Source organism: Tauraco erythrolophus, chromosome 7 (genome assembly GCF_009769465.1).
Source record: "Tauraco erythrolophus isolate bTauEry1 chromosome 7, bTauEry1.pri, whole genome shotgun sequence".
NCBI classification, from domain to species: domain Eukaryota; kingdom Metazoa; phylum Chordata; class Aves; order Musophagiformes; family Musophagidae; genus Tauraco; species Tauraco erythrolophus.
Genome location: NC_141471.1, coordinates 1,720,737 through 1,745,250, shown reverse-complemented (window position 1 = coordinate 1,745,250; position 24,514 = coordinate 1,720,737). Strand labels below are relative to the sequence as shown.

The 24,514-nt window shown below is 46.0% G+C and overlaps 1 protein-coding gene across 4 annotated transcripts in view; it reads right to left on the bottom strand.

Moving 5' to 3' along the window:
• SNAP47 (synaptosome associated protein 47) overlaps positions 1-24,514 on the bottom strand; it is a 36,113-nt gene that overhangs the window by 5,731 nt on the left and 5,868 nt on the right. For 3 of the 4 annotated variants that reach the window (XM_086614533.1, XM_086614532.1, XM_086614530.1), the window contains 3 exons: positions 20,721-21,276; positions 12,409-12,893; positions 6,836-6,966 (listed from right to left, as the gene is read on the bottom strand). In XM_086614533.1, coding sequence (XP_086470659.1) covers positions 6,836-6,966; positions 12,409-12,893; positions 20,721-21,217 — 1,113 coding nt within the window. In that variant the 5' untranslated portion in view covers positions 21,218-21,276. The remainder of the gene's footprint in view (positions 1-6,835; positions 6,967-12,408; positions 12,894-20,720; positions 21,277-24,514) is intronic. The other variant, XM_086614531.1, reaches the window with a different exon arrangement.

Below are 24,514 nucleotides of genomic sequence, written 5' to 3'. Positions count from 1 at the left end.
CTGTCACGGATTTTCTGTACAACTCCAGGCAAGTGACCTAATATTCCCATGCACAGAGTTCTCGCTGTAAAAAACAAGGAAGCAATTTGTTGCCGCTCTCCAAATCCACCCTGTGTCAAGTGCTCAACTCCAGCAGACTTAGGTCTTGCTGGAAGAAGAGTTGTCCACCCAAGCCATGTACCCCAAGTTCTTGTGCAGATTATGGGGACCTAGACAAGATAGTGCAGTTTAGGTCGTGATTCATCTGCTCTAGTTTCTGCACCTGCTCAAGGAGAAGTTCACAAGTGCTGCCCACCCTTCTCTGCTGTGGCTCCACTGAGAGCCGAGTACCCAGTTTAGCTGGAGACAGTCACAACAGACACAAATGGAATGATGGGAGAGGACTCCAAACCCGTGAACCTGCTCACTACTTACCCCTGTTACTTTATCATTTTGTCACACCACCTGAAGACCTAAACTCGAAGTGTCAGGCACTGTACAGAGATTGTATCCTAAAGATCTTACAACAGAGACCTTGGTTTGCTTTGGGTCCTGAGATGTCATAGAGTCATAGACTGGTTTGGGTTGGAAGGGACCTCAAAGATCATCTAGTTCCAACCCCCTGCCATGGGTAGGGACACCCTCCACTACACCAGGTTGCCCAAAGCCTCATCCAACCTGGCCTTGGACACTTCCAGGGATGGGGCAATCATAGAATGGTTTGAGTTGGAAGGGATCTCAAAGATCATCTAGTTCCAACCCCCCTGCCATGCAGTAATGTAATTTAGCTAAAGCTTGTGAAACACGATCTACCATCTCAATACACTGAGTATCCAGCAGTAAAAATAAGACACAAACTGTCATTGTGCAGGAAGTATTGTCAATTGCAGTCTGAACTTCCCAAAATCCTCCTTGAGATCCGCTCTGTTACCCCTGTGCACCTGAGGTCTGAATGCTAAAGCAGAGCACGTATGAAATGGCACATGGAATGCAGCTTCCTCAGCCAAATTCACCTGTTATTTTGAAAAAAAAAAAAAAGCATTTGCAGTACCCTGAAATCAGAGTGCAAACAGAGGGTTTGACAGAGATAACCTGCCATGATTTAACATGGTGCTTCACTTCTGTGCTGAACATATCGGAGGTGAGCAAGAAGGGGGGACAGCACCTAAAATATTCCAATTCATAGTCCCGGTATAAGCTCAAACCCACAACAGCGATTAAGCTGAGTGATCTTGCAGTGAAAACATGAAGAGGCCTGTCCACATCCTCTCCTGCTGCACTTGGAAACGGGCAGAGGGACAGCAGAGAGCAGAAACATCTTAAATCCCTGCAACACAATTTGCTAGAGAACGTTTGGCAACGTCTCACGAGAGAAGTGCAACTTGCCATAACAAAAATCTATGGATTTACATCGCTTTAACACGCTTCCTGTTTGGGATTGTTGCTGTCAGCACTCGGCTGCAAAGCACAGACGTTCTTTCTGCTTGATCCAGAGCTGCGTTCGGCGGACAAACATCCCAGCTCTACACCAGCCACTAGCAAAAGTGCTTCTGCTTGCTCTAGACAATCAGGCTGTCTCTTGGAGCACACAACTTCTGAGCACAGAAAACACTGGAATAGGCAAGTTGGACAGGACAGCAGGTCCCTTGCACACGAAAGCAGACAAATTTTAAAGCATGAGCTCTTTTGAGCCAGTGGCTACTCAGACAGTATGGAAAGGTCACTCTCACTACCTTCTTCTTAGTGGCTGATTTGTAGAACCATGGAATGGTTTGGGTTGGAAGGGACCTCAAAGATCATGCAGTTCCAACCCCTCTGCCATGGGCAGGGACACCCTCCACTACACCAGGTTGCTCAAAGCCTCATCCAGCCTGGCCTTGAACACTTCCAGGGATGAGGCAGTCACAACTTCTCTGGACAACCTGTTCCAGTGCCTAAATTTCTCCCTAATTTCTCCCATTATTTCTTCTTGGACTGCCACAGAAGTCTGATTTTATTTACTTCTTCAGGGAGTGCTAAGCACTTACGATGCCACTAACGTATCACTGGCCTTGTCTGGAAAAAAGTACTCAAGCAGCTCCACAGGCTTAACCACCTTTTATTTTGGTACATGAAGCACTTAAGTTACGCACAAGCAAATATCAAGCTGTAGTTGTGAGGACCTCAGTTCCCTCTCTGCATTGTGCCTTCCAAAAAATAAATCCGGGGCATGGTCATTCCACATGCCTGTTCAGATCAGTTGCGTGTTGATTGCTACAGGCCATGGAACAAGGCCATCCTATGAGCAAATTTGGTATTTAGCACTTGGAATGAACGGTTCCTCAACGAAACACTTTTTCTCTGACCTAACAGTTGTGATTTCCTGAGATGAGGGCGTGATAAAAGGGCAAATAAACACTGAAGAGGCTCTAAAAGTAGCAAAGGATTGAAGTGGAACCATCTCGACCAGAGAAGACATCGAGGAAGCAAATGTCACAAAAGATATGCACTGGGATGTGTTGTTTGTTTTCCCCAGATGTTATGAAATTAACTTCTTTAATACTGTCTCTGTCTCCACGGCACACACGATGGGCAGACACTAAATATCAGGGCACGGTTCCAGAGATTCAAAAGCATTGGTTTGGCAAAATAAATTCAAATTTAGTGAATTCCCCCCTCCTCGACCACAGCCCTTAAGCTAATATTGTCACATCCCCTCCCACACCCAGTGCCATTATGTCAGCCGCAGCGAGGCGGTAGGCAGAGACCACAAGAAATTTGTAGGCTTCTTTCTCCATCTCTACGGCACACGTAGGGAACAGCTCACACTGCCACAAACTCTGTGGTTTTTAACATAAAAGTCCCTTCACGAAGTCCTGGTGAGGTCCTCTACTCGGGCACTCAATCACAACTGCGGATCACTCAGGGCTTCCAGCTCTAATGGAAAAAATTCAGTATCATTCAGCAACTCCTGTTGCAAAACATCTCTTGTTCTTACTGGGAGTACGTTTTTTTGAGGAGAGACAAAGAGATACAACTGTTTGTCCGTTCATCACAAATTCCTCCTACTTCTCCAACTTCTAAAGTTCTGCTGGACTTACCCACATCACAAGTAATGAAGGGGAAGGTGCAAAGCTCTTCAGGGTTTTGTGATGTATTTTTTTTTTTTAAAAAGAAGTGCTTGCTTTAAAAGAATGAAAGATCATCATCCTCAAGAGAAGAAACTGCTCAGAAAACCACCGTAGTTACAAACATAAGGACCTCAAATACCTTTAATTCATTAATGGAAGTGTGATGCCACAAGCATCACACGTGTTAATGCTTTGCACTTGTAACTGTTTTCCCCCTGAAATGTTTTGCAAATGTGATTAATCATCATCCTGCTCATTCCCAAAGTGGGAGCTGAACTGGAGCACTGCAAAGAAGCTCGCTGGGAGCAACTGCATCAAAGACAAGGCCTTGCTTCAGGCTAAAAGGTCTATGTATACTCCTCATCCATAAGACATGTTTGGAGAAAACAAAAAAAAAAAAGGACAAAGCCGCAGGCTGCACCTCAGCCAGGAGCACCCTACAACCCAGCTCACCTCTGACTGCTTAAAGCCACACAGCTGGAAACGAGAAAGCTCCTGGTCCGTCCCCCCCACCTTCTATTTATGGACTTAACCCACTTCCCAACTGTAAAATGACTCAATATGGGAAACATAATCTTGGATGAAGCCTTGACATAGCTTAGATAAGCAATAAATGTCTTGCTCAGATGCAATTTCAAGATATTTGCCCCGATGCTTCCAGGGGTTCCATACCTGAGAGGCTTTGTATGGCATTTACCACAATGCTGCCCTCAAACCCCATTAGAACACATCCCCAAACCTTCGTAACTTTCAAATCCACTTTTACCAGTAGGAACCCTCGGCTTCAATCACACTTTCCTTCACTTCCACATCTTCATACTTCCCTTCTTAACCTCACCACGTTCTCTCCTAACAGAACTGAAAGATTCCGAGCTGTTTCACTCTGCTTTGCACTACAAAGCAATCCTAGAATCATAGAATCATAGAATGGTTTGGGTTGGAAGGGACCTCAAAGATCATCTAGTTCCAACCCCCCTGCCATGGGCAGGGACACCCTCCACTACACCAGGTTGCTCAAAGCCTCATCCAACCTGGCCTTGAACACTTCCAGGGATGGGGCAGCCACAGCTTCTCTGGGCAACCTGTGCCAGTGCCTCACCACCCTCACAGTGAAGAATTTCTTCCTTATATCCAATCTAAATCTCCCCTCTTTCAGTTTAAAGCCATTGCCCCATGTCCTGTCACTACACACCCTTGGAAAAAGCCCCTCTCCAGCTTTCCTGGAGCCCCTTTAGGCACTGGAAGGCTGCAATAAGATCACCCCAGAGCCTTCTCTTCTCCAGGCTGAACAGCCCCAACTCTCTCAGCCTGTCTCCAGAGCAGAGGTTCTCCAGCCCTCAGACCACCTCTGTGGCCTCCTCTGGACCCGCTCCAGCAGCTCCATGTCCTTCTGCTGTTGGGGACTCCAATGAGAAAAAGCAGTGCTTGGACAACTCCTGGGAGCAGCTGGAGAGACACCAGTCTCTACAAGACCAGAGGCTTCAATCCTAATTCATAAAACTTGTTGGAAGACACTGAACTCCTGCTGCAACTGCTTTGCTAATATCAAGCACCAACAAAGGCTGGTGTTCAACTGCCAAGAACTGGCCCTGGGGAAACAATTCCTAGAGAGCCTTTTTTTAAATGTGTGGCAAAATGCGTCTTCAACTGTAGTCCATGACCAACAACCCTTCATACAGTATTCAGCTTTTTTGGGCCTGGCTACAAATCAGAATTACTGTGCTGAAAAGTTGACATTTAAGGGAGCAAAAACTGGCCCTTCTGAATACATCACAGCTGTACAAAGTGTGTTCTTGCCTGAATAACAGATAACTGACATTTGTACAACTAGGACTGAGAAATACTCTCCCTTAAAATCCTCCAAAAGGTCAACGCTGCTTCAGAAAATGCTTATTTTTTGATAAAATGACAGATGATGGAGATAAGCTCTTTGAAAGATAAGAAGAAGGGAGGATGACTAAATGGTGAACAGTCCATTTTGGTTTTGAAAAAGCCCAAATAAGATATTGCAGTCAAAAGATCTTGATCATATTTTTGGTTACAGAAGCAAGTTTTGGACTAAAACTGTGTATTTATGTGGTGACTCCTAGTATGGAAAAGGAACAAGCTTTTTATAGGAATTACAGCATGTACCTTCAAATTATTAATGACTGGAATGATGATTAAAGAGGTCTGACTACCAGTGAGCAGGTGCTTGGCAATTACAGGGGCTTTTTACAAGGGCGTATAGTGACAGGACATGGGGCAATGGATTTAAACTCAAAGAGGGGAGATTTCCATGGGATCTAAGGAAGAAATTTTTCCCTCTGAGGGTGGGGAGGCACTGGCACAGGTTGCCCAGAGAAGCTGTGGCTGCCCCATCCCTGGAAGTGTTCAAGGCCAGGTTGGATGAGGCTTTGAGCAACCTGGTGTAGTGGGGGGTGTCCCTGGCCATGGCAGGGGGGTTGGAACTGGATCATCCTTGAGGTCCCTTCCAACTCAAACCATTCCGTGATAATTATTGGGAAAAAATCAGGCCAATTCATGGCCTGTCAGTTTGGCATTCAGATCCTCTCCCCATCCACACCACCCCACAAGCTCCCCCCAAATCATGAACTGACTTACTTGAAAGTGCTTCATTTGTTTTTTTAAATAACACTGTTTCTAGCTCACCATCCAGCACAGAGAATTTCAGAAACGCCTGAAATTAACCTTCTGCAAAGGTTAAACTCTCACTTATCCAACTGTCTTTTGGGTAATTTTAATAAATAGATTTTTTTTCCTGCAAGAATATTTCCTTTTTAGCCACTCAAGTCACTACTAAGAACTTGTGACTCAGATGCACTCAAGCTACCAGAAGTTGCTGTATCCTAAATCTCAACAATAAAATAAAAGGAGGAGGCCAGAAAACTGCAGGTTTGGCTACGAGGCAACAGAACTAGCAGAAAATTCACACGATGTTACCACCAAGCTACAGAAGGAATAATAAAGAGAATAAGATGCTAGAGGGGAAAAAAAAAAAAAAAAATGTATCACGAATAAAGTTTAATCTTCAACCACATCTTCTGATGTGGCGGTGATCATCACCAGTAAAGCTGTTTTAATGGAAAAACCACTCAAACCATACTCCTTTGCTTTTTTCCAGCTAGTTCAGTGTTTCAGATCGACCACATGCTACAAAGAGGGATTCTTCACTAAAAGTTCTGAACGTCAGCTATGGGACACATCCTTCAGAGCCACTTAGAGGAACAATATCAAACTGGATTACTTTAAATAAATATCTCTTCCTAGTAAAATCTCCAACCTATTTCCCCTTTATTAATTTGTTGGACTGCATACTTATTTCCTAACTACGAGTTCTCTCTGCGTGCTTATCAAATATTTTGTTCAGCTTTGTGGGTGTTTCTGAAATAGAACTGCTACTCCTTACTGAAAGGAATAAGACAGCACAGAGAAAACACAGAAAAGCTGAAAATTATTTCACTTTTAAGCTGCTTAATCATCAGAAAAAACAGGTTACAGGGAAGCATTTTCTTTGGGTTACAATTCTACCACTTAATATCTTTTGCTGATAATCCCTGATTTGTTCAAAATAGATACAAAGTTATCAGTGTATTTTAATCACAGGCTTGAACTCATTTTTAAAATATGCCCACCTAAATTTAGGGAGAGGAATATTTTAATGACAATGACTACGTTTCTGATGATGAAAATGCCTGTTACTAAGGAAGGGAGTGAAACAACTCAAAGGTTATCTCAACTTCTACCTGTTTAAGCTCTTTTGCTTCTTCCTGGGAGATCTTCTCTTGCTTCTGAAGCTGAACCTGCTCATCGTCCATCCCTTCTCTGCCTCCCACCGGAGAGCTGGGCTGCACCACTCCTCCCAGGAGTCCTGTGGCTGGAAGAGAAATTCCCATGGTCAGACCACCATCTCCAGTACCAATGGGGAGGACTAGTGCTAGTATCAAACTGGTTGACCTTTGCTTTGCTCCACAGCAGCATGCGAGGGGACAAGAGCACTCAGAGAAGCCTAACCCAACCTTGCCTGTTGAGCTATGTTCTTCCAGAAAGGATTTGAGACGTATTTTGTAGAACACCTAACCTGGAGGTGACCAGGCTGCTGAGAGACGACAACATTTGGAGAAAAGGTTCATTTTGGGCTCTGGGGAATTCATCTGAACAGAGAGCAAAGCAGCAGCAACACATTCCCAATCGGATAAACAATGATTCTCCACCTGCTGCTTCCTCTCTCTTTAATCTTTTTAATTAAAGAATTTAAAAGCAATGGATCAGGGACAGAGCTCGAGAGTCAAGTCAGCAAACCCCTGGAACAGAAGGGCAACACTGACGCTAACAGCCACCCCCAGCTGAGCAGTGCGGGCACAACCTTGTGTCACATGCCACCTGTCCTTTATTTAAGGCACCAGCTTTTATTGCAGTATCTGATACTACCCAGTAGGTAGGAGGGACATGCTGCAAGGAAAGGTGGTTATTCCTGATGCAGACAGGTGCTAAACACCAGAGAAACACATCTTGGCTCCGAGGGGCCCTTTGAACTTCTCCAAAGCTCTCCTACTTATAGAGGCACTGAGAAGGAAGCTAATAAGCGTGGGCAGCAGGTCCAGGGAGGTGATTCTGCCTCTCCACTCTGCTCTCCTGAGACCCCCCTGCAGTGCTGTGTTCAGCTCTGGGGTCCCCAACATCAGAAGGACATGGAGCTGCTGGAGCGGGTCCAGAGGAAGCCACGGAGATGATCTGAGGGCTGGAGAACCTCTGCTATGAAGACAGGCTGAGAGAGTTGGGGCTGTTCAGCCTGGAGAAGAGAAGGTTCCAGGGTGATCTTATTGCAGCCTTCCAGTACTTAAAGGGGGCCTACAAGAAAGCTGGAGAGGGACTTTGGACGAGAGTGTGTAGTGACCGGACAAGGGGCAATGGCTTTAAACTGAAAGAGGGGAGATTTAGATTGGATCTAAGGAAGAAATTTTTCACTCTGAGGGTGGTGAGGCACTGGAACAGGTTGCCCAGAGAAGCTGTGGCTGCCCTATCCCTGGAAGTGTTCAAGGTCAGGTTGGATGAGGCTTTGAGCAACCTGGTGTAGTGGAGGGTGTCCCTGCCCATGGCAGGGGGGTTGGAACTGGATGATCTTTGAGGTCCCTTCCAATCCCAACCATTAAAGGATTCTATGATTCTAATTCTACCTCTGTCACATGGCCTGGCCCAGCACAGCACAATGACAGCAGCTCTTATGTACATCAGGAGAGAAAGGATGTCAGATGCCAGAGCTCACTCACTGCCAGGCTGAAGACCTGGTGCCCAGCTGGCTGGCCAACTGACAGCGTACACCCGGCCGCTCTGGATAGCATTACTCCCTGTGAAAAGGGAGACAAAAGCTAAACCAGGAGTAGCAAACCCTAAATCCCTCTCAAGTAATTACTGCGAACTCATAATCCCTGGAATTATTCGGTTATCAGCCTGAGAGTCACTGGACTCCGCCCCCATCAAGATTTAAGACAAGCAAGTCATTCACTGTGCTAGTGTTAGCCCGTGCAAACGCTCCTTGTGTTCCGAGGGGCTAAGGATCAGGCACTGAAAACCACTGCTCATTGAAAATTATTGCAGTGGTTTCCCTCCCAGGACAGAGTGGGGAGGGAATGACAGACCTTCTCATGGTAGCAAATCACCAGCCGAGGTTCTTTGTGTTTCTTATCAGCTGAGTGTCACCATATGCTAATCATTTCATTAAAACCAAGGAATCTATCCATTTCACTCCATTAATCTCGCTGAGGACAAGAACAGCAGAGGGACGGGACAAAGGTGCACAAAAAAAATGGGAGAGGGAAGGAGACCTGGCATTTCCCAGCAATTTTCTAGTAAAAAAAAAAGAAAAAGAAATGGGAGAGAACTGAATAGAAAGGCAGAAACATTTAAAAAGCAATTTTGTTTTGGTTTTGTTACGCCTAGTTGGACTGCGAGACTCTGCCACCGTGTGAGGACGAGAAGCTACCAAACCTTTGAGCAAAGTGCTGGAAACTCAAAACTAGTGAGAACATTACCCAGAACAGGGGTAAGCAGGAAAAATTCAGCAGCCTCAAAAGGTAGGAAAAAACCCTGCAAATGCCAGTCTCCAGCTACAGGATTACGACAGCACTGCCCTAGGTTGTTATACCACAGATGCAGGGTAGGATTTTTTTGTGCCTTTTAATCCTGGGTAGTTGTTATCAGCCATTATAGGACACGAGGCAATGGCTTTAAACTGAAAGAGGGGAGATTTAGATTGGATATAAGGAAGGAATTCTTCACTCAGAAGGTGGTGAGGCACTGGAACAGGTTGCCCAGAGAAGCTGTGGCTGCCCTATCCCTGGAAGTGTTCAAGGCCAGGTTGGATGAGGCTTTGGGCAACCTGGTGTAGTGGAGGGTGTCCCTGCCCACGGCAGGGGGGTTGGAACTGGGTGATCTTTGAGGTCCCTTCCAACCCAAACCATTCTATGAGTCTATGATTCTAAAAATACTTTCAGATAATCTGGTGTGTCTAAAGGTCTTCACAAATTGCTCTTCTAGGTGGAATCAAGCCAAAATTAAGAAAGTTTTTTGTATTTACTTCTACAAATGTGCAATGTGCACAACTTTAAGGCAGGAGGAGGATAAACAGACAGGATCCAGATGAGACAGACAGTTGTGGAAACGTTCACGGCTGCGAGGGCAAAGAACGCTACGAGCCAGGGACAGATGTGCCTCTGCTGGAAGGATGTTTCTCCTCTAAGTCCATTCACTATCTGAAAATAGGCACGTATATTTTATGTGCACTCAGAGGCAGGCATGCACAACACCGACTTTTTTCCTCCCTTAAAAAAAAAAAATTAAAAATCAGTATTTCCACCATGTGAGCACACATGGAAAAACCCAGAGGTTGAAACACAGACCGTGAGTGCCATCTTGTGACAGAAGACAGATGGACAGACTCCAGGGAAGGAACAAACAAGGGGTTTGGTGGAGCTGGAGGAGTCAGGATTTCCATAACCTCCCGTTTTCTTTACTAACATTTCCAAATTCAACAGTGAAAATGCAGGTGGGGGTAGGAGAGCAATATCCTTGACTCGCTGACTCAGATGCAAACAGAGTGAAGCAGTGGGAAACGAAGCACAGTAGGGTTGTAGAACCAATTATTTTATGGAACCAGCCTTCAGACCATCAGGAACTGAACACCAGTTTGCTGGAATAACTCAGGGCTTAGGAAACCAGTAGGTTGTTTTTCCTCTAAGTTGTTGTGCTGACGTTTTAGTGCCAGATGCCCAAGACTTACTTCCTTAAAAATTAACAAGCTTTTCCAAGCTATGGCCCTTGATGACTCCTCACCAAGAGGACATTATCCTCTCTGCTGAAGTCCAGTTTCAGCTTGGTGCACAGATAGAGGTTCATCTATTGTTTTATTTTACCATTTTTCTATTTGTTTTTATATGCTGGCAATAAATCCATCTGCCGATTTGCTCTTTTGTCACTAACAATTAGGAAAAAAAAAAAAGGCTGCAAGTGTGTTGATAGAAATAAATTCCTAACAGGCAAAAAAATTCACCAGCTCTCCAAATGAATCCACGGTTGGATTACAAAAATATAAAAAAAAAAACCCTCCCTGGAATTTTAGAGGGAGTAATAGTGGTAAGGAATGTCATTCTTATTGTTGTGAAAGGGTTTCAGTCTCCACTGTGTTTTCTTAAAATGAGTAAACTACGTCTTCACCTAATCTGAGACTTAAAACCTTCCAAATCCAGACACCTGAACTCCTCAAATAACAAAACTCTATTTTTTAAGAGATGAAAATTAACATGATGTTTATCCCGTATGTTATTTAAAAATTTGCTGGCCTGGAAATTTGTTTTAAACTTTCTACAGTTCACTGAATGACAGGTTTAACATAAACATGCTTCCAGCTACAGCCTGCCAAAGGAAAAGCAGCAATGACAGAGGACTGAAGCATGCAGCCAGGAGGGAAGAACGGATTTCTAAGGACCCTTCCCCCCACAGAGTGGCACAACACTGAATTGCTGACCCCCAGGAAAAGAATGACGTTGGAGTTAGAACACAGGCCAGTAGGTGAAACAAGCTAATCCTCTCGCCAAGTGGTGCGGAGTTGGTGACAACATCAGCTGAGAGCACAATGTTGAAGAGGGCTTGGCACGTTGCAGCTGTCAGGCTCCTGAGGGACACTCAGCTTCAGCATCTACAGCCACAGGTTTTGCTAACGTGGTTGTGAGGGAAGGGATGGCATCCAGAGGGATCTGGGCAGGCTGGAGAGATGGGCCTGTGAGAACCTCAAGAAGTTCAACAAGGCCAAGGGCAAGGTCCTGCACGTGGGTTTGGGGCAATCCCAAGCACAAGTACAGGCTGAGCAGAGAATGGATTGAGAGCAGCCCTGAGGAAAAGGACTTGGGGGTGAGGGTGGATGAGAAGCTCACCATGAGCCGGCACCGTGCGCTGGCAGCCCAGAAAGCCAACCGTGTCCTGGGCTGCATCCAGAGCAGCGTGGGCAGCAGGGCGAGGGAGGGGATTCTGCCCCTCTGCTCTGCTCTCAAGAGACCCCACCTGGAATACTGTGTTCAGCTCTGGAGTTCCCAGCACAAGAAGGACATGGAGCTGCTGGAGCAGGTCCAGAGGAAGCCACGAAGATAATCCGAGGGCTGGAGCACCTCTGCTCTGGACACAGGCTGAGAGAGTTGGGGCTGTTCAGCCTGGAGAAGAGAAGGCTCCAGGGAGACCTTCCAGCACCTTCCAGTACCTAAAGGGGCTATAAGAAAGCTGGAGAGGGGCTTTGGACACAAGCGTGTAGTGACAGGACACAGGGTAATAGATTTAAACTGAAAGAGGGGAGATTTAGATCAGATATAAGGAAGAAATATTTCACCCAGAGGGTGGTGAGGCACTGGAACAGGTTGCCCAGAGAAGTTGCAGATGCTCCATCCCTGGAAGTGTTCAAGGCCAGGTTGGATGGAGCTTTGGGCAACCTGGTGTAGTGGAGGGTGTCCCTGCCCATGGCAGGGGGGTTGGAACTGGATGATCTTTGAGGTCCCTTCCAACCCAAACCATTCTGTGATTCTAAATGCAATTAGAGCAAAACAGGGCCACACACTTCTGTCACCTCTACCCTCTCCCTTTGGGCAAGAGGGTCTAAAGTCACTTAACAGTTATTTCTATAATTTTATCATCAGTGTGGTCTCCTCCTTAGGGCAGCAGGGAGAGGATTTGCTTTGTAAACATTTGTAAACACTATTCTGAGCTTGAAAACCACTTGGAAACTTTTGGTGCTCGTGTTACTGCTTACAGATGGATTGCTTTGTCTGTCACGTACCTGCTTGCCAAATGGTGGTCCCCAAATCCACCTGAGGAGACTTCCTGGCACCAACAAATCCTAGGGCATCTTCTAAAAACTGCATCTTCTTGCTAAACTGCATCTCCAAGATGGGGATTGCTTCTGGCATCTTTGCTGACAAGAGCCGGTAAGAGGTGTCAGGCTTCCCAATAAATCTCTGACGGACGCTGATTTCATATGGTGTATGAACTCTGATGTCATCCACATCCTTGGATTCAAACCGGTGAATGACCTGAGAATTGCAGTCACTGATTTCCAGGCCAGAAGCGAAGAGCGTGAGTTTTCCTGGCTTGACATTTGAGTCTGTTCTGTGGGTGATAATAACTGGAATTCTAATTAGGATTCCTTCCTGGTTCTTCGAATCGGAAACTGTGGCCGTTTCCTTTGGCTTGGTTTCCAACGGCGCTTTCCAGAGCTTGCTGCTGAACGGCCACCAAGAAGGAGACTCGAGCTCAGTCAACAACCTAGCAGAGAAAAGAGTGTCGGAAGAGTGAAAGCCAGCAGGAGGGTCATGCTGCCCCACCAGTTCAAAGCAAATTATTGCAGACACAAAGACTTTTTTAATACTGAATCCAGCCCTCCCATATTTTGCTCCTCAAACTATTCATGGCTCACCAGGATCCATCCGTTTTAAAAACCAGCTTTTCCTCATTTGCTAACACGTTGGAAAGCGGTCCCAGAATCTCACCGTTCTGATGGGAGAAATCCAACTTCCAACTGGATTTATTCAGGCCAATTTACACCCATCTGTTCTTCAGCTAACACCACCTTTTACCTCAATGTTTCCACGCTTGGCCATAGTCACCACCGCCTTTTTCTACTCCTTCATACCTCAGCCCCATCACCTTTTGCTTTGCCCCCACTCCCGAATTCCCATTGCCAGTTAAAACACTAGGAATGCAAAACGGAGGCTGAAAAGCCCAGCAGCGTCTGCCCACTGGCATCCGGCACCTGCCTCACCAACAGCATTGGTGTAGCTCCTGAAGAAGACAGGTCTCCTGGCTGGCAAACTGGTGCCTGAGCTTAAAGGTAACTGGGCTCACTTTATGGAGGAATTGAGCAACTGTTCCCAAGGAAGACCACTGTATATCCAGAAACAACACAGGGATTCAAGCCCCTTAATTCTAAGCAAGACCATGTACCTAAGCAGGCGACTAAGTTTAGCAGCTGCAGGCAAGAAAGATGTAACACACTGTTAGCAAGAATCAATGATATGGAGGACACGATCCTTCTGTTGTATCTTCTATCAGGATACCCCATTCCCCTTTTCTGGGGTCTTTTCCCAAGGAAGGATCATGATCACAGAACCATGGAACAGTTTGGGTTGGAAGGGATCTCAAAGATCATCTAGTTCCAACCCCCCTGCCATGGGCAGGGACACCTTCCACTACACCAGGTTGTCCAAAGCCTCATCCAACCCGACCTTGAACACTTCCAGGGATGGGGCATCTACAACATGATCCCAGATCTCTCTGGGCCTAAGCCTCACCTCATTCTTTCCGCTGAACAAACAGAAATGAGAGGAAAGGTGGTGGTTTTGGTTTGATTTCCCATGTGCTATGCTGCCTATCTGTTAGCACCCCTCTCCAGGTCTAGACTGGAGTTAGAGGCAGAGACACAGTCAGCACCTACGATGCTCCTTTTCTCCCACTCTCGTCCTCTGCCTGTCACCCAAACCCAACGGGCCAGCAGAGTATCCTGTATTTCAGGACGACTCAGCCTCAGTGGCTGGAAAGAAATTTTGGGGCCAACCGCATCACCCTGCACAGCCAACAGTAACTTCATATGCCTCCTTTCCCTCCCGCTGTGCAACCAGCCACCTCCTTTCTCACCCACCAGCAGCCTCTGGCACCCATTTCGCAACTGAGCTGATGTGGCGCGTCTCCAGTTGCAGGCAGGCACAGGAAGAGGCAAGTCAGCCCTTTGGGATGCACCCACTGCTCACACAACCCTACCCAATCCCCACTGGAGAACAGCTGTGAGCTGGCTAGAAGCATCTCACAAACCTAACCAGCCTGACCAGCAGGTCATCAGCTTAACCAGAATGTTTTAAATGGAGATTTCTCAGCCCTCCCGTCAGTCACTGAGCAGAACAGGAAGATCATCTCTGGAGGTACGAACAGCTTCTCGATTAACTAACGGGAGGGAAGAGGTTCTGTTTAAACCAACCAAACAAGAGCTCAAGGGAAGTTCAACCCAGATCAGAATTGTGTCCCCCACACTCCATAAATACCTTAAATCCAGCAGTTAGGCATGTGCCACTGGCACAGCAGTTGCAGTAGAAACTTCTGATGAAGCCAGACCACACGTAATACACTCTACCGAAACACTGATCTCGCTGATCACAGAATCATAGAATCATCTGGTTGGAAGAGACCTTCAAGATCATTGAGTCCAACCATTCACCCTGCACTGTCAGAGTCCCTAAACCATGTTCCTCAACATCATATCCACACGGTTTTTAAACACCTCCAGGGATGAGGACTCCACTACCTCCCTGGACAGCCTGTTCCAACACTTCACAATCCTCTCTGGAAAGAAATTCTTCCTGATATCCAACCTAAATTTCCCCTGGTGTAACTTGAGGCCATTCCCTCTTGTCCTGTCACTCCTAACGTGGGAGAAGAGACCAACCCCCATCTCCCTACAACTTCCTTTCAGGTAATTGTAGAGAACGATAAGGTCCCCCCCCGAGCCTCCTCTTCTCCAGACTAAACAGTCCCAGCTCCCTCAGCCGCTCCTCACAGGACAAGTTCTCCAAACCCTTCACTAGTTTTGTTGCCCTTCTCTGAACCCGCTCCAGCACCTCAGCGTCCTTGAAGTGAGGAGCCCAAAACTGGACACAATACTCCAGGTGTGGCCTCACCAGTGCTGAGTAGAGGGGGACAATCACTTCCCTGCTCCTGCTGGCCACACTGTTTCTGATCCATGCCAGGATTCCGCTGGCTTTCTTGGCTGCTTGGGCACACTGCTGGCTCATGTTCAATCGGTTGTCGACCAACACCCCCAGGTCCTTCTCTGCTGTGCAGCTTTCCAGCCCCACTTCCCCAAGCCTGGAACGCTGCAGGTGGTTGTTGTGGCCCAAGTGCAAGACCCGGCACCTGGTCTTGTTGAATTTCATCCAGTTGGCCTCAGCTGTGATGCTACAGGAGAATACTTACTGACTTAAGTCCTGGAGATGCCTTATCAGACCAAAATATAAAGTACTACTGCTTTGGGCAACCTGGTGTAGAGGAGGGTGTCCCTGCCCATGGCAGAGGCGTTGGAATTGGATGATCTTTGAGGTCCCTTCCAACCCAAACCATCCTGTGATTCTATGCTTCACTCCTATTGTGGAAAGTCAGCTTGATTTAATTTGCTTTTAAGTTTACTCCAGAAAGGTACTGCCTGATAAAATATGCATCTTAGCAGTGCTGCTCTCAAGATCCTTTTTTTTAATAATTTATTTTCCATGAGAGAATCAGAGTGTGCCTACAGAAGGCTTTGCAATTTTAAAATCCTGTTTAATCTGGCTGCAGACAAAGTCTAATCTGAAAGAGGAAGCTCTAACTGAACGTGCTTTGTTTACCAGCCATCAAAGTTCTGCACCAGCTTCAAAACAGACCTACTTAAAGAAATTAATCTGCTAGGAAAAGCAGGAAAAGTCATACTGGGAGTCAACCACTGAATTCATGGATAGCGGAGGCAGAATGAATTGTTCCAAGAATTTACTCCCAACTAAAGCATGAACATCAGATATTTATGTAGACAGCATGTAAGATGAGTAATGGGTCTGGAGCTCTCCACAGCCCTCTGAAAACACTGTGACACTCCTTAAAAAAAAGGAAGAAAAAAAAAAAGACAGACCAAAGGAGATGTAATGAATTTCTACAATAACAGAATTTGAAATGACACAGTTATCACAGATTTAGGGCTGAATTCTGAAACTCGGAGGTTCAACTGAAGTTCAACACAGAGAATGCCTGAAAAAGCCTCATGCTCTGCCAGCACTCACTATCTTCCAAATTAAAAGCCACGCTCTAACCTACCTGTTGTAATTAAACAGAAACGAAGGACCTGATCTCGTTTCTACAGAACACAAAGCACGTTTGCTGTCCTCTTGCTGTACGAAAAGAGTTACAACAAGGTGTTTCAGGGCACCAAGAGCTTATGTCTGTGTCTTAACTTCGGAAAAGTCATTAAATCCTCCTGCAATACCAGATTGCTTCCTCACACCCACTGTGAGAAAAGCACGTGCGTTCACTCACTGAACAGCAGCTGCAACGTGACACGTCGAAATCTCCACTTACCTTGTGGGAACATGCTGGATAACTTTGAGCCTTCATTTTTATCACTTCATCCCTGCACCTGTCTCTTCCCCTCTCTCCCCAGGGACCGACATCCTAGCTGTGCCATGTCTGATTTCCAGGCAAGATTTTTCTGCTGCACAGCCCTAACAAAGCCTCCAGCCAACTTCTCCGGCCTTCCATGGAGGAGTCATAGAATCATAGAATGGTTTGGGTTGGAAGGGACCTCAAAGATCATCCAGTTCCAACCCCCCTGCCATGGGCAGGGACACCCTCCACTACACCAGGTTGCCCAAAGCCTCATCCAATCTGGCCTTGAACACTTCCAGGGATGGGGCAGCCACAGCTTCTCTGGGCAACCTGGTCCAGTGCCTCATCACCCTCAGAGGAAAGAATTTCTTCCTTAGATCTAATCTAAATCTGCCCTCTTTCAGTTTAAAGCCATTTCCCTGTGTCCTGTCACTACACACCCTTGTCAAAAGCCCCTCTCCAGCTTTCCTGTAGCCCCTTTAAGTACTGAAAGGCTGCAATAAGATCACCCCGGAGCTTTCTCTTCTCCAGGCTGAACAGCCTCAACTCTCCCAGCCTGTCTCCAGAGCAGAGGTGCTCCAGCCCTCCCATCATCTTTCTGGCCTCCTCTGGACCCGCTCCAGCAGCTCCAGTCATCCCTCTGCATCAACAAACTACATGACCAGTCCTTATATACAAATGAAAATTTGCAACCAGAGTCCCTTGTCCTCTACTAGTAATATATTAAAAAGGAACCAGTGAATCTGGCTTTCTGTTTATTTTTGGTCTTTGAACATCTGCTAGCACGTCAGGCTGAGCTCTGCTTATCTGCACACAGTTCCACTGAGAGCAGCTGAATATATCCAGGAACACGCAAGAACAGAATTAATAATCCAAAAAAGCCCACATATACAGGCAGGATAAAGTTAATCACAGTTTTAAACATATGAAAATAGATAAAGGGGCCTGGTTCTTTTTATAAAAGACACCACCATCAAACTGGTGTCACTTACACCACCTGGAACTAACAGGCACAAAAGCTTGCTTCCTTCTGCACGATGTCTGCTCCACAGGCAAAACGGTCCTGTGTGGTGTTATCCACGTAGTTACTGGTCCTTGAGTTTCTAAAGAAAGCAAGAACCAAAAAGCCTGAACAGACATTAGCATATTTATCTATTTTTTCTTCCCAACACAAGGAGGACATGGAGCTGCTGGAGCGGGTCCAGAGGAGGCCACGGAGATGATCTGAGGGCTGGAGCACCTCTGCTCTGGAGACAGGCTGAGAGAGTTGGGGCTGTTCAGCCTGCAGAAGAGAAGGCTCCGGGGTGATCTTATTGCAGCCTTCCAGTACCTAAAGGGGGCCTACAGGAAAGCTGCAGAGGGACTTTTTCCAAGGACGTGTAATGACAGGACAAGGGACAATGGATTTAAACTGAAAGAGGGGAGATTTAGATTGGATATAAGGAAAAAATTCTTCCCTCTGAGGGTGGTGAGGCACTGGCACAGGTTGCCCAGAGAAGCTGTGGCTGCCCCATCCCTGGAAGTGTTCAAGGCCAGGTTGGATGGGGCTTTGGGCAACCTGGTGTAGTGAAAGGTGTCCCTGCCCATGGCAGGGGGGTTGGAAGTGGATCATCCTTGAGGTCCCTTCCAACCCAAACCATTCTAGGATTCTACGACTCTATGCTAATAGTCTGAATTACCTAATATGTAACAATCAAATGTCCTCCACTGTTTCCACATTGGTCAGGGACAGGAAGGAAGAAGTCATCAGTTTAAAAGAAGACATTGTGAGGGTCAGGATGCGGGGGGAGAGCAGCTTTATGAGAAAAAACACACACACATCAGCTATGCAAAAAGAACTGAGTGCTAGAACATCCCCAAAAGCACAGTGCCATCACAACACAGTCTGGCTAATGGATTATGGGCTGCATTTTAGCATGCTGGCCAAACCCTTCCTTCTGTATATAAAAAAGAATCTCAGCTTCCTTTATTTTTCCATTTTTAAATCAAAGCATCGAGCTTTTCACATTCATGAGGACAAACAATACCTCCCAGTGCATCTTAACCCAGATCAAAGCTCCCACCCAAAACCAATGAGCAGGTATTTATTTTCCTACTCATTGTTTATTGCTACAGAACTTTAAAAGCTATTGCTGAAGCTTTCAGTTGTCTTGGCTTTTCATGAAAGGGTATGGAGAATATCACCAGAATCATTGTGAAATCAAGTCTTTTAGACACGATATCCGTCTAAAAACAGATGCTTCTTCCAAAAACAACTAGTTTGAACTTTGTTGTGTTTGTCTCTTCACGCAGGTGTCAGAGCTTCCACGAAGCCACTCACAGCTACGGATCTTCAAACATCACAATACTGCTCTGAACCTTGCTGTCTGTTTTGGACTGCTGTCGAATCAAACTCGCAGCACACAAACCAGCATGGAATAATTCACTTGGAATGTTAATCATGAAATAGTAAAGTCATAATGTTCTCATTAAGACACCAACCTTTTAGCATTCACACTAAGTTCTGAAACAAAGTTAAGCAACATCTCAAAATGTGCTCCAAACACCTTATTTCAGTTGTCTAAAGGCAGCGCTTGGTGGCTAATTTTTTTGAATACATTGGCTTAAGTGCCTGATTGAGATTCCCACAAATAATCCAAAATTGTCTCTCCAGTTCTTGCACCACTACACTCTGCAGACAAAGCCCAGCAGTTCACTGCTGCTCAACACTGCTCACTTTTTCCTCCAAAGGTATTTGTTGCACCTAGACAAAAAGGCAGGGAGCATTCCATGGAAGGTTAAATCACATTTATAAGGGACCACTGCTTCCACAGCCATTTCCCCGGCTACATCCGCACCATGGACCCAATCCTCACTGCTGTGTGTAGCTGGGAAGCAAGTTCTTGTGAAGGAACGCACAAAGAGAAAGTCCTCAGCTACACCCACTTTGTATGCAAAAAGCAGCCTCAAGAGCTGACTTTCACACACGGAGAAAGGAGGACAGGCTACTGGAGCTAAAGATTACTTGGCAGACACCCCCAATAACCCAGTCAGTATTGGGACCAGTGCTGTTTAACATCTCTGTCAGCCACATGGAGAGCGGGATCGAGTGCACCCTCAGCAAGTTGGGTCGGGGCAATCCCAAGCACAAGTACAGGCTGAGCAGAGAACGGATGGAGAGCAGCCCTGAGGAGAAGGCCTTGGGGCTGTTGGTGGATGAGAAGCTCAACATGAGCCGGCACGGTGCGCTGGCAGCCCAGAAAGCCAACCGTGTCCTGGGCTGCACCCAGAGCAGTGTGGGCAGCAGGGCGAGGGAGGGGATTCTGCCCCTCTGCTTTGCTCTCGGGAGACCCCTCTGCAGTGCTGCCTTCAGCTCTGGGGTCCCCAACACAAGAAGGACATGGAGCTGCTGGAGCAGGTCCAGAGGAGGCCACGGAGATGATCCAAGGGCTGGAACACCTCTGCTCTGGAGACAGGCTGAGAGAGTTGGGGCTGTTCAGCCTGGAGAAGAGAAGGCTCCGGGGAGACCTTCCAGCACCTTCCAGTGCCTAAAGGGGCTACAGGAAAGCTGGAGAGGGGCTTTGGACAAGGGTGTGTAGTGATAGGACACGGGGTAATGGCTTTACACTGAAAGAGGGGAGATTTCGATGGGATCTAAGGAAGAAATTTTTCACTCTGAGGGTGGTGAGGCACTGGCACAGGTTGCCCAGAGCAGCTGTGGCTGCCCCATCCCCGGAAGTGTTCAAGGCCAGGTTGGATGGGGCTTGGAGTAACCTGATCTAGTAGAATGTGTCCCTGTCCACAGAAGAGAGAAAACACAGAAACATCTTATAGCAAGAGCTCGATCCACAAAAGACCATCACGGGCTTAAACTCGCAGTGAAAGTCAATAGCTTAGTTTCCTAAAGACCTCTGTGGATCTGCCCCACAAACTTCAGGCACAAACAGCACAATCCCACAACCACTGCTTAGCTCAGAGGATGCTGCAACACCATACCTGTCTGCTACATCCATATCTCCTTCGATCTTGTTGAGTCCTCTCATGATGTTATCGAACTGCTCACCCTGGTAATGCAGCACTTTTGCTGTGTCCTCCAGCCGTTTCTGCGATCCAGTCAATAACCCAGTCAGTTCTTTTCCTTTTGTTGACTGCAAAGCTGCTGCTTCTGCTCCTGCACCTTGGCTTGACAGCAGCTGCTCCCTCCAGAAGTGCTCCAGGATATTGAACACCACATTTCTGTTGGGTTGCAGGGAACTGAACCAGTGCTTGCTGCTCTTCTCTAAAATGGTAAGGGAGCTGAAGATTAAATTCGAAGATTCCTTCTTGATCTCACTGATACTGGAAAGATGGAAGTTGACCAAAAGCTCCCCAGTCTTGTCAGCTGTAAATTTGATCGCAACAGGAGTCAGTGAGAGTCTGCCAGAGACCCATTGTTTGCTGGTGTCCAAGTAGTAAGAACAAGGCCAGCTATGGATACGTATGTCTTCGTTCATCAGCGTGCCGTTCAGATCCTCTTCTTCAAGAGCAACGCTCTCAAAGCCTGGAGGAGAAACTAGAATAAAAGAGAAAGGGAAAAAAGGCAAGAATCCTTAGCAACATATAAAAGCTGACGTTAAAAGACACTCATAAATAATTAATGCCCACTCCATAACAGCACTGCCTCCTTTTTTCATATGTTCTCATCATAGAATCATAGAATGGTTTGGGTTGGAAGGGACCTCAAAGATCATCCAGTTCCAACCCCCCTGCCATGGGCAGGGACACCCTCCACTACACCAGGTTGCCCAAAGCCTCATCCAACCTGGCCTTGAACACTTCCAGGGATGGGGCAGCCACAGCTTCTCTGGGCAACCTGTGCCAGTGCCTCACCACCCTCAGAGTGAAAAATTTCTTCCTTAGATCCAACCTAAATCTGCCCTGGTTTTTTGTTTCAGCACGTGATTTACAACAGCACAAATTTCAAGTGACTACTGCATTAATGCCCTGATTATTTAATAACTGCTGTGCTGTTCTGGATGGGGCAGGTGCTTTATAATTAGCTTAGTCTATATGTTCACATGCACATGTTCATATTTTTGCACGGAGGTGAACCTACCAAAACCAGAATCACGAAAAACTTATTACTAAGTCTTTTGCATACCTCTTTTTTACTGGAAAGTGATCATGTAAAAAATTTTCCATTATCCACCTCATCATGAGAAGCACCTTCCCATAGACCAACAGGTACTAAAGAAAATTCAGAATACACCAAAACACAAGCTCAACAATATATAGCTGCAACAATCACAACAAATGAGCGGTCCTTCCCCTTCCACTCTGATAGCTCAACATCCAGGTGGAATGTTTATTCAACACATTCAACAGTGCAGGTGAAACCAAAATCACCACCAACCAGAATTCAAAATCATTAAAGAGCACAAACACCCAGCCACAAATGGATAAATAGTTTTCAGGAACCATCCTTATCTCAGACCATCACTCTCGGTTTCAGGAGAGACTTGCAAAAATACCTCCCTTCCTAAACTCAAGTGGATACTAGAACTTCTGGTAGAACAACGCGGCCAAAATAAACCTCCCAAATCTGTAGTGTTTGTCCTATGAAATATCCGTTGTTGCTCATTTACTATTAAGGACATTTGGAAACAGAAGTTTGGGAAGGACTGGGAACAACTTAGCAGCACTGCTGGGAAAACGCTGACTGACCCAAGCGGAAGTTAAGATGAAAAAGATGCCACGGTGGTATTGGAAGAGGTGCTGCTGGCTCTTTTGCATACCACCCACAAGACAGCGGAGCAAGCTGCAGGAGAACCAGCAGAGGCTTAAGAGGCAGCAGAACGGACTCTGTTCACGCTGCGTGCAGGGCAATGGTCATTCCACTGCGACTCTGTGACAGGCTGTGCTTTCCTGGGAGCCCGTGATGCTATTTGATGACATAACACTAATCCTGTAGGACTTGCCCACTGGGATCTGGAATCCCAGCAAGAAAACGGAGAGATGTCACGTGCCTCAGGCCTGGCTTGCTTACATCAAAACCATCGCAAATTTGGAACGGTAAATTCAAGGAAACACATCTGGGGCGGCATCGCTCCGCACTTCAAAGAGGCTTCTTTACACTGAAAGAGGGGAGATTTCGATGGGATCTAAGGAAGAAATTTTTCCCTCTGAGGGTGGTGAGGCACTGGCACAGGTTGCCCAGACAAGTTGTAGATCCCCCATCCCTGGAAGTGTTCCAGGCCAGGTTGGATGGGGCTTTGGGCAACCTGGTGTAGTGGAGGGTGTCCCTGCCCATGGCAGGGGGGTTGGAACTGGATGGTCTTTGAGGTCCCTTCCAAGCCAAACCATTCCGTCATTCTATGATTCTTGTACCCGAGGGTCAGATTATTTCCTGTAACGTCTCCTTCCTAACACTACAGTTTGCAGCACGAACATGAAAGACCAATGAAGGTTCACAACTACTTTGTGAACACCCATTATGTAACGGTGATTTAATTACTCACATAACCATTCTCTTCTCAAAGCCTTTGATGCATCACAGCACACTTTACAGATCAGTACCACAACGTTATCTCAAGGTGTCCTACTTGTACGGCGCCATAAATGAAAAGTCAGATCACCACAAAACCCCCAGTTAGGTTGACACTGACACTAATTACACCTTTTGACTTCAGCAGGATCCGTTCCCCTTAAGGAAACGTCCAGGAATCCTAAAGCAAATAACAAAGCTAACAGTCCTTTTTGAGGTAGCACTGGTGTGAATTCCTACAGCGTACACTGAAGAGCTCCTAGTGCTTTCAAATTGCTGCATCAATAGCCCTTAAATAGAGCTCTGAGTCCAGTTCCAACGACTTCTTGTTATTAAACATATCCAAAACTTCAGTATTACTAGGATAAGGACTACTGATAGTATGTCACATTCCACAAAAAAAAAATCTTTACTTCGGTTTTTGTAACCTGTTTCCATGGCATTCTGAATTTTAGTGATGCAAATGGGAAAAACAAATAAGCCATAAGTTTGCAAAGCATCTGGAGTTTACAGTGAAAACTCTCAATCTGCTTTGGCCTAATAAAACCACAATCCCAGAGAGAAAACTTCACACAAGTTACAGGAAATAGTATTTCCTTTCTCAATTGTTGGGTACATAGTTTCATAATTTGGAGAAAAAGCTAAAAGCTCTGGCCTCAATCCCTCCACCTAGAAGAAGAAAGTAATTCCTCTAATACAGTAAGGTTAGATCAGACAGAACTGATAAAGAGAATTTTTTTTCCCAGAACTGATAAAGAGAATTTTTTTTTTCCAGTCTGACTAGGCTTTATGAGTAGCCAATTGTTGTCATTTCCATTTAAAGGTTATTTGCTTTCTGTCATACAGAAGGAAAAATAAACGTGATTCACAAAGAAACAGGGAAAAGAAAAATACTTTTTAACCATCAGTCAAATGTGACTGTAAAGAAACAGACATGGGCAGTGGGATTCAAAAACAGCCACAAGCAGAACAGGGGCTTTTCCAGAATATTTTAAGTGGAAAATGTTTCTACTATGGATCCACAGTCCGGTGCTAATAAGGGCACACTTTTTGTTACTATAACTGACAACTTTGTCAGTTTAAACAGTAACATAAATGACATGAGTGCTGAAATCCACAGCAGTTGAAACTTAATCATATTCTAGCTTTATCAAGCAGGATTTACAAATTACAAATCCAAATGAAGTTCCACTGTTTGCCACTGCCTAGACATAAAGCAAATACAACAGCCAAGAGAGGATAAACAAAAACAAACATCTTGTATCAC